Source organism: Polistes canadensis, unplaced genomic scaffold, assembly GCF_001313835.1.
Source record: "Polistes canadensis isolate GaletaPanama2010 unplaced genomic scaffold, ASM131383v1 scaffold_616, whole genome shotgun sequence".
Taxonomy (NCBI): domain Eukaryota; kingdom Metazoa; phylum Arthropoda; class Insecta; order Hymenoptera; family Vespidae; genus Polistes; species Polistes canadensis.
The window spans coordinates 5060-16087 of record NW_014570163.1 but is presented as its reverse complement, the minus strand read 5'-3'; the positions used below and the strand labels follow the sequence as shown (position 1 = coordinate 16087).

The 11028-nt window shown below is 35.6% G+C and overlaps 1 protein-coding gene across 1 annotated transcript; it reads right to left on the bottom strand.

The window, feature by feature from the left end:
• Positions 1 to 2315: 2315 nt before the first annotated feature.
• LOC106792749 lies at positions 2316 to 3073 on the bottom strand. Its single transcript, XM_014759256.1, has 3 exons — positions 2864 to 3073; positions 2628 to 2768; positions 2316 to 2558 (listed from the first exon to the last, which is right to left on the bottom strand). The coding sequence occupies exons 1-3, from the start codon at positions 3071 to 3073 to the stop codon at positions 2316 to 2318; spliced, it is 594 nt and encodes a 197-aa protein (XP_014614742.1).
• Positions 3074 to 11028: the final 7955 nt, after the last annotated feature.

Here is an 11028-nt window from a genome sequence, read left to right as displayed (position 1 = left end):
AAAGTGTTACTTTTTTTAATCGAACAAACGATTACACGTAATTATCTCGTATATCATATAAAAAATATATATAATATCCCATATCATATTATACAAATATTTTAGAAAGAAAATATAAAGTGAATAAAAAAAAAAAAGAGAAAAAGAAAAAAAGGAATCAAGTTCGAAGAAGCTAATAATGTGTTGATGTCTGTTAATAAATAAAATAGAAAAATAAAATTAAAAAAAAAAAAACAAGAAAATTGTAATTAAACTCGAGGCTCTTTTCCCTTTTTTTTTTTTGTTTTTTTTTCTTTTTTCTTTAACGAAAGAATCGATCGTTCTCGTTGAAGGGACGAAAGAGAGAGAGAGAGAGAGAGAGAGAGAGAAAATAAAAAAAAAAAGAAAAAAAGGTAAACGAAAAGAAACGATAGTAGAAATCTTCTATTTCGTTAACCGTGTGGTAAAAAGGAAAGGAGAAAGAGAGAGAGATAGAGATAGAGAGAGGAAGAAGGGAGTAACACCGTAAAAAGTAAATTAAATAAGAATTAAATAGAAATAAAACCGCTCAGCCAAGTAATTGCTTGGCCCGTCGGGTTCGTCCCACACAATCGTTGGAGATCCTTCGTTGTTCTAGTCCCACAAAGAGAAAGAGAAACAAAAAGAGAGAAAGAGAGAGTTCTACTCAAGAGTAGAAAGAAGGGAAAGGGAAAGGGAAAGGTGGGTGGTTTGTGGGATTCTCGTCGATGGACACACGACGTCGAGTAATCCAACAAAGAATTACTCTCTACCTTTAACGTACGTGAAGAACTTTATTTATCGTAGTAATTAGTACCGATGAACGGTCAATTTTTAAATAAGAAAATACAATTCCTTTTTAGTCTCATCTCCCCCACCCCTCTCTCTCTCTCTCTCTCTCATAAATAAATAAATCAAATGTAAAAGACTTAAATAAAACCAATGAAATAAAATGCGATCAAATTCGGATACGCACACTTGTCGAATAAGTTAGAAATTTGGAAAAAAGAAGAAGAAAAAAAAAAAGAGAGAAAAAAATGGATTGAGCAAGAAAGAGAGATCTTGAAAAATTGAAGGAAAAATTGGAGAACGGGTAAGGAGGAGATAAAAGGCCCGGCAAGAGAGAGAGAGAGAAAAGAAAAAAAGAAGAAGGGCGGGTGAGCTTGTGGTGAGAAGGATGCTTTCGAGTCAAGGCGAATTTCGAGGCGGTCCGCGCGATGGCAATCATGGAAGGATTAGGTGCACGTATAAGGATCGGACGCCTACTGTAAGCGAGGGAGAAATGATAGAGAGAAAGAAAGAGAGAGAAAAAAAGAAAAAAGAGATAGATAAAGAGAGAGAGAGAGAGAGAGAGAGAGTTTGTTGAAGGGAAAGAGGTCAAACGGGGGCAAGATAGACGTCTGAGCGCGGGGCTTGAAACGTAAATGATATTCCATGAGGAGCATATGCGTGCCGAGATGGTTCCTCCACCTCCTCCTCCTCCTCCACCACCTTCGTGCCTTTGCTTGCTAGATCGCACAAGGGTAGGTAGCCCTTCTCTCACGCAGGGTGGCAGGCATAGCACTCCCTGCCTGGCAGTGGGGCGCTGCTTTATTACAAACAAGGATTACCCGCGTAATGGGACATTCTGTCCCTTCGCTTGCTTCCAACCAGAGGAGCAGTGAGAACGTCCTTTGCACTGACTCACGTATCCTCTCTTTATGTATCTACACACACACACAGGCAGGAACATTTATATGTATGATAGTTGTTTACCCGCAAGCTTGTCTCTTTAAAAACTACGATCTTCGGTCAACCCACTTTCGAATTAACCTACGAAATGAACCCCCATCATCTCTCTTCGATCGATTAATTTCGAATTATCTTCGTTTGTGTATGTATGTGTGCATTATTAATCAATTTAATAATATTAAACATTATCTATCTATCTATCTATCTATCTATCTATCTATCTATCTATTGATAGCATGTTGCTATCAAACTGAGGGATAATATTGCCAAGAAGCGAGAAGAATTTCCTTTTATCATATAAATGATGATTATATTTATTTTACATCGTACGTTTGGTTAATTCCGACAATGCAAAGACACCTAGATAATCTAGATTATCGATCTCGTTTTAAGAGCATCGATTTGTGGACCATCAAACATTTCATTCGGTGTACTCTGTTCAGTGGAAAGAAGCAAATCCGAGTGGCTATTCTTGAAAATACGGGGTGGTCAGATGGCTTAACACGATTTGTCGATATATATATATAAAAGCTCAAATATCTCTTTCTCTCTCTCTTTCTCTCTTTGTAATTCTCGAAAATCCATCTTTAAATATTGTAAAAAGTTCCGTCAATTTTACGACTGTAACCGGGATTCGATTGATCCGTGTGAGGACCCTCGATAGCTAATTTCACGCTGCTAGGATGAATCCTATTCTCGTTGACCGGACCACGATAACATTTCAATGGTTCACCCAAAGTCCGTTCCTTCGTCGAAGATTCAAATATATTACCGGTTACGATAACTTTTCGTTTTTGTTCGACAGGTAATATTGATTTCTTAGGTATGATCTACAATCAAAATTCTTGTCCAATTAAATTGTTCATAAGATGATCAGTTTTAATCATCTAATTACCAACCTTAATTTCATTTTTGAGAACTCGCCAAGTCTCTTGTCCAAGAGTTTCAGGTTGCATGATGGTATACATTTTGGGAACTAAAGTATCCTTGCTGTGAACGTAAACGCTGTTCAATGCCAAGTCCAAAGAATCGCTTGGTACCTAAAAATCAATCACGAGTGTGTTAATCCTATTAAATCAAACAATATTAATCGATACTTTCTCTGATTGTAACAAGATTGAAAAGTTTGTATTACCTGCGGTCTGATTAATCGACAATCCTTCCTTATGCTATTCAAAGTATGATGAGCAAAGAGACGTTCGTAAGGAGTTAACTTGAGATCCCAGTCTCTGTAGTTAGGTAAAACTTTATTACCAAGTACAGGTCCACGAGATGTCCAAAAACCCTCTCGAGAGACATCCGGTACCGGATAAGGATTCCGTATGTAATACGCTTGGGCTACCATATTTGCCAACTACGATCGATAAATCCTTGATTACGACGACTGACTGACCCCCATAACCCCAAAAAACGATAAGATCATTATCGCTTCAAACATACCCTGCTCTCTATCGTGAATGTAGCGATATCGAAAACACTATTGGCACAAGATTACGATCTATTTACGTTTCCCGATCCTGTTTTGTTGCAAGAATTTAATCGACGATTTGTGATCGTTTTAACGGGGTGCCGATTTAAATTACCTAATGTTTAGTTTAATTTGGATACACATTTTTGATAGACGAATTTAGGATATTAAACAACTATCGGATACAAATTTCAAATAATTTATCGAGATTTATATAGAAATCTATAATCTGTATCGATTAATTTAGAATTATATCAAATATTATTACACGTTTGTGTTAACGCGATATTCATTGAATTGTACGTAGCAGCAATTTTAAACTTTTAATAATAATTGTTCACAATAATGTTAATATAATAAAGATTTTTGTTCTTATCCAAAATTTTTTAATATTATTACTAAGTTTACTTCTTAGGGAAGTTTTTTTTGGACAGGTTTAATTTAGATGAACAATACATTTATCCGTTGAACGTTTCGTTTCTATTTGAGACTTCCTCAGCAACTTGATAGTTATGTTCATAAGTTAATATAACATCATTTTTATTACAGTCATAAGTTTTCACTATCTTATATATAGAGTCAATTTTTAAAAACGTTATCCTACCATAACTTTTCGAACACTCACAATAATATGTCTCACATATATTGACAAATTAAATAAGAAATAAATAAATTCGAATATTTTTCAATGTAGAAGAAATATTTCAGTATCCTGATGAAATCGGGGCAGGGGGGAAGAAATGTTCGAGGATGGAAACTATCGAAAAGTTTCGTGTGAATGGTATCATTCGTGGTAAATCTTGAATTTCACAATAAGCTCATTCAACGGAATCCTAAAAGACGAGAGAGTTGGTTGTAAGTGACTTTATGTGGTCTTAGGAGCCCTACATAAGTGCTTCGCGCTTCTCAAACCAACAAGAGGAACAGAAGAAAAAGGAGGAAGAAGAGGAAGAAGAAGAAGAAAGAACAAACGGTCTCGATAAGTGGACACCCTATAGAGAATGATAGGACACAGACCTTCTACATGAATTAACTTGGTTCCCTCATGAATGAATTAGGATCGGAATTGGGGTGAAATTTCTTTTGATCTTTGGCTTTTCACCGGAAGTCTCTTCTTAACTCGATCGGTTTTTAAACCTTTAAAGTATCTGTAATACTCATAGAAAGATAATGATTGCTCTGTTACAGAATTTTCGTGTTTTTCTTTTGTTTTTTCTAAAGATAATCCAACTTCACTATCGAATAATGCGAACAGTAACTGTAAATTATTTTAACGCGTTAATTCGATTAATCATTAACTATATTGTGAAATTCTAATATACTTTTTTACATTGCTATTATAATCTCTATATATATATATTTTACCTCATTTAAAAATAAATGAAAAATAATAAATGATTTGAATAAGTGCATTTATCGAAACGATTTGTAATTACTCCGCAAACACTTCCTGGATTATTGAATCGTTTTAATCGTAAACAGGGGCTGTTTAAATATACACGTATGATAAAATACAAAAAAATGAACAAATTATATACATCAAATTTATGATAAGAAAATAATTATTTTTAGACGAAATACAAAAAATTTCGAAAAGTGACTAACTAGAAAAGAAAAATATAATCGACGAAAAAGGTAGATTATTTCACCTGTTTTCTCAAAGTATAGAAATTTCGTGTATCAAAAGTAACGAAGGAAGTAAGGAAGGAATGAATGAATGAATGAAGGGCACATTACACACACGGTTAGTTGGTTCCCCGCATTTAACGTATTTTGCTCTCTCAGGAGGTGGTCGGCCATGGGCAACGCTGACGTCCAATATTAAACCCGCAGTAATTTATGTTAGCACAAGCGTGCATAATGCTGTTTGTATAAAGCGAGACGATGGCACGTGTCGGCTCGTGCGGTAACATGCATCAATCCCCCGTTCAGCACCCTGGGTAATTCTTGCCACGCTGCAACTACTTTGGTGACCTCGCGATGCGACACGTCAAATCCCGCCTAGATCTCTAATATATTCCTATCTAACTAGTCTCTACCTATATAATACCTACGAGTCACATACGTTTAAATGAAATTTTCACTGGTCCCTTTTATCAAATCTTTTTATTGGATTATCGATGCACACACAATCCATTATTTGAATCATATCCTATTTTTAACGAAACTCGTACAATTGTTTTGTTTCAAGAGAATATTCGCAATTTATCGATTCGTCATTATCCTATACATTATAATACTTTTCTCGATTCATTCTAGGTTAATTCCGATTTGATTTATTTCTGGTTTTATTATCCCGAACATGTACAGAGTGTAACCAGAATAACGTGGAGATCTATTTCGGGAGATACTTTTACATTTAAAATTCATGAAAATAATTCATATATTATATAAACGAATACTTTACATGTCCTAATATATCCCGAAATTAATTATCGATCCAAATTGTTAACTACACAATGAAATGTCAGATGACAACTTAAAAATTCTCAATAAGAAAAAATTACAGTAGTCAATATTACCCCTTTATCATTAATCCCATAACATAAAAGATAATAATTAATTATTGTAAGGGAGTACAAACAAACAAAACAATGTGTACAAATATATTTCGATATCAAATAATATCCCGACGAATAATATAATATAAATCCAAAAATAAGGGAAAAATTCGATGTTACTTCGGAAAGAAAATCCGACAGATGCGTTTATTGGGATGAGTAGGTAAAGACCAATAAAAAAAAAACCGTAGAATAAGGGGTAGGGAGAGGAGGGGGTATTGCGAGAAAATGAGGGAACGGTGACTCTCCTCGATCGGAGAAATTTTCCACGTCATTGCCCATATAAAAGAGATCAGCCGTGAAGGAACCTCTTCTTCTTTTACCTTCATCGCCCTTAACATCTCTCGCGAAAGGGCCAACGATAGCTAGCTCGTCGACACGCGTAATCGCGTAATCGCGTAATCGCGGCGCGTGCTGAAGTTCGGGTTGCGGGAGCTTTGCGTACGCCTACAACGAGCTAACGGCCACGTGCGTGGTTCGTGTACACCCTGAATCAACAAAACGATCGTGTATTGCTAGATACACCAGAATAGGATTCAACCAAGATTCCAATTCGAAAATATAATACATTTTTACATACATTTTTTTTTTAATATTTTTATTTATTTACTTATTTATTTCAATAATAATAATAGCGATCGTTATCGTCAATATACAACGAACGATGATTTAAACAAAAAAAAAAAAGTAATCTATTGTCGAATTCGAATCAGAAAAATTAAGCACGGAATTTGAATAGTTTCATCATTGCTTAAATTCTAACACGTTCTTCCCTATAAAAATACAATTTAAAATCTACGAATTATACGAGACGCGTGTGATAGATGATCGATTTTTATTTTCATTTAGAAAATATTAACTTTGCGTGAACATATGATGATGAAATTAGATTTAAAGAAAACTTTAAATTGTATTCAACGTAGAGAATAATATATTTTCAGTAATAAAAAAAAGTATAAAATTTGTTTAGTATATTTGAAAAAAAAAAAATAATTCTTTATCACCGTATAAGAAAACATAGAAAATTCAACGTGTCTCGTATAATATATTCCCAAGAATCTCGTTTATCGTGATCTTCTTATTCCAAATTTCGAAAATAATGTCCAAAATATGAGTTGAAGTTGTAACCTCGTAGGTAGTAGGAGGATATCGCTAGAATTCTCCGTTTAAACGGTAATCCTCTAATATCTTCGAGCCGATATTCCGTTTCGGGGCAATGGAATCGTGCATTCAAATGTACATCGTTTCCCAGCATGCTCTTGGAGGAGCCAGCTAGCCGAGGACAATACCGAAGGGATGATATTGCCAATATTTGGTTTGATTCTGGTGCGAATGTGCGGGGTGTAGACACTAACCTAGAGGGTGCCAGAACAGAAAGGAGAGAGAGAGAGAGAGGGAGAGATATAGAAGATCCCTTCGAAAAGGGAAGAGGAAGGGTCCAGTGTACGTATGTACGTTAGACGCGAGCCCGATTACCATTTGAATGTCCCTGCCTTTGGTCAGCCTTTGTCGAAACACCTCTCTCTGTCTTTCTCCTACACACACATGTACAGATACTCATACATATACACACATTCATATACACTGACCGCATGTATATATATATATAAAGGACACTCCCTCCTACCCATTGTCTACCAGCCCGTATGTTCGATTCTTCAGCTCGAGAAATAAGGAACGAGCTTTGACAGTTCTCTACACGCCTACCTTTTACTAGCTATCATTCGTTTTCTCTATCTCTACTCGACTTTGTTTCTTTTTTTTCGGTTCCTATCTCGAAGGGTGCAAGTTGGCCGACCTAGGGCAAGATCGATGAGTCTTTGATGTTCCACCTATCACTACTAGTATCACTTTTTTTTCTTGTTCGTAATATTTAAGATCTTTCTCTTGTTTTTTGTTATGTTTTTTTTTTCTAAATGATTCATTATTTATCTATAGGATTAATGTGATATCGTATTTATAATTTATGCAATTATTAAATGTGTCTATAATTATGAAAGTGGTATAAGTGATATATATCTTGTTTCGAGATATTTAAAAAGTATTACTTTTCAATAATAATTGTAAATGGAATTCTATATAATATATATTTGAAATAACAAACACTATCTAATTATTTATTTATGACAGTATATTGGGAAAAATTATATTGAATTAATTTAATTTAGAAGTAATGTGTCGTGTGTGAAATAATGAATAAATTCATAATTTCTTTTTTTTTTTAAATTTTCACTTATCGTGAAAGACCACTTTCATAATTAATGGCCCACAAATATTTTAATTGGTTAATTTAAGAATGAAAGATGATGATGAAAACAAAATTCGAATTTCCTTCGATTGTCTTCGTATACTTTTAAAAGAGATTTAGTCGAGTTCTCAACTGTGAGAATAAATGCCTAACACTCTGCGTGACCGATAGGACGAAAGCAATGGGGTGGTATTGCACCAGTGGTGCGACAGGTGGCCCGTGAAATCAGTGCACAAGTGCGCCATTTTATACGAGACGCACTACCCTCCTGACGCGCTTCATTAAGGAATTAAGTGCTCGATCGTTAGAATTCCGAGACGAAGGGTACGAGCGGGAGACCCCCGTTCCTCTTATATCCTCCATTTATAAACCTTGTGTACGTTACTGTTTCCATTCAAGAAAAAATTGCACGCATAATTATTTGCATATTTTATATAAAAACTAACCGAAAAAAGAAAACAAAAATAATAAATTCATACTTCTAACTCGATATATTTGAGCGTTATGAATGTTAAATGAACGTGTTGAAAAAATTGAAAAAAGAAGTATTGTATTTGCGTTACATTCTTTCTCTCTCTTTCTCTCTTTCCCATACACATATTCCCATACACAATTTCGAACTTTCCTACAAGGACGAATCCTTCGAAATCATTGCAGAATGCATTCTCACGAATTTGCATCGTGATAGATCAAGAAACGATAGTTTGCTATATCGATATAGCAAAATAGATAGATCCAAACATAACTCGATAAATATTGGGGAAGGGTGAGTGGTTAGGGGTGTGGGTGGAAGGTGAATAGGGACTGGGTTCACGATGAGCTACGATGGGTGGTGTAGGAGGAGAAAAGTGGAGCTAGAATTGGAGGAGGAAGAGGAGGAGGAGGAGGAGGAGGAGGAGGAGGGGGACAACGTTGGTGGTGTATTTTAGCATTTCACGTTTGTTTCCATTTAAATGGTAATCGAGTTCATAATGTAATTGTATTCGGTCGCGTAAGCCGGAGGCTCACCGCAGCATACCCGGTGGTCCCCGGCCATTGTTTGCATTGTTCTGCTCGCGCGCGAACAATCCGAACGCGCGTTGGCCTTTCAGCCAAAATCTAAACCCCCATGCCTCCTTCTACCCCTCTGATATGCCTCTCTCTCATCCGACCGCCCTCTCGGATGATATTTTGACCATTTAGAAACGTGCAGAGAGAGAGAGAGAGACCATTTAACGAATGCTTCTATACTACCTACGTGTTCCAATGTTTTTCATTTTTTTTATACAAAAATAAAATCGCGAAAGGTTGATTAAAAACGTTAAAAAAAAAAAAATAGAATTAATAAGTAGGGGTGTAAAAGAAATATTAAAAAGATGTGAAATGGAGATAAACGAATGTGTCTACGAAATACAATTCATCATAATAATTAAAAATGTCTCTACCATATACTTTTGTCAATAATTTACAAAGTGTTTTGTGATTAAGTTAATCAACGATTTACAACATGTATCTCAAGACTAATTCTATCGTCAAAACGTGTAAAATAAAATCATTGATAAATTATTTCATATATTATAAATAGCGTTAATCATAGATCGCTAATTAATGATAAAATAATTATTGCGTTCAAAAATTTAATCCCATTTTCCCTACTAATTCTTAAATACGAAAAAAAAAAATCATCTTGTTTCTATCCAAAGTTCAATAAATATTTCTTTCGTTCGTTAGTTCGTTCTATCAAATTGTGTCGCGTAATTCGTTCGTATCCTTTTCTCTTTCCATCCCCCTCTGTTTCTCCGTTAATCTTTCACGAACGCGACTTTTTCGATGAGGGGAGGGCGGGTATGGTAGTTGTGCACTTTTATCGCTCAAACGTATATCACACGGTGGAATAGTAAGCGACGTCATCTCGCAACGGAGAAACGCATTGTTAAACATCTCACGAAGGACTCTCCCTGTGAATGCCGTCGAGCTAAAATGGAGAGAAATGGAAATAGAAAGATAAAGACGATTTAAAAAAAAAAATAAGAAAAAAGAAAATGAAAGACAATTTGAGAAAGGTAAGAGAGAGAGAGAGAGAGAGAAAGAGAATGACATACAAATATATGCATATATTTTATACATATACATAAAAAGAGAGAGAGAGAGAGTGAGAAGGAATGAAAAATACACAAATAATGAGAGAGACAGAGACAGTAAAAAACAAAGAGACGCAATCCTGACACAACCGTGCAAAAACGCGACTTTTCCTGACACAACCGTGCCAAAACTCGACTTTTTCTGACACAACCGTGCCAAAACGTGACTTTTCCTGACACAACCGTGTAAAAACGCGAATTTTTTCTGACACAACCGTGCAAAATGGCGAATTTTTCCTAAACAATCGTGCAAAAACTCGAATTTTTCCCAAACAATCGTGCAAAAACACGACTTTTCCTGACACAACCGTGCAAGAAAGGGTGAAAGAGAGAAAGAGAGAGAGAAACCGGGTAGGGATCGAAACGAGGTATACCGTAGGGGGATTGAACGTTATTGTAACGCACGAAGGGATGCTCGACCTCGACTCTTCGTCTTTCTTTCTCTTTCTCTCTCTCTCTCTCTCTCTCTCTCTCTCTCTCTCTCTCTCTTTCTCTCTCTCTTTTATTCTCTTTGGGTTCTCGTAACTATCCTATGCGGGCGTACGTATCAGAGTTGCCTTTCCCTCATACATATTCATCAAACGCTAATTAATCATCGCTGGGAACACCCACAGCGCGAAACCTCCCTTCTCCCTCCACCCTTCCTCCCTGCCATTCTTCCTCTCTCTACTCCCCCCCCGTCCCACCCTCCTCTCACCCATTTGGCAGCCTGGTGAGCCAGGAACAAAAAAAAAAAAGCAGAATAGGTATAACAAAAAAAAAAAAAAAAAAAAAAAAAAAAAAAAAAAAAAAAAAAAAAAAAAAGAAAAAAAAAAAAAAAAGAGTAGTTATAAAACAACAAGAGAATAAAAACGGAAAAGAAATATGCAACCAACGAAACGCGCTGTGCATTACGAGTAACCT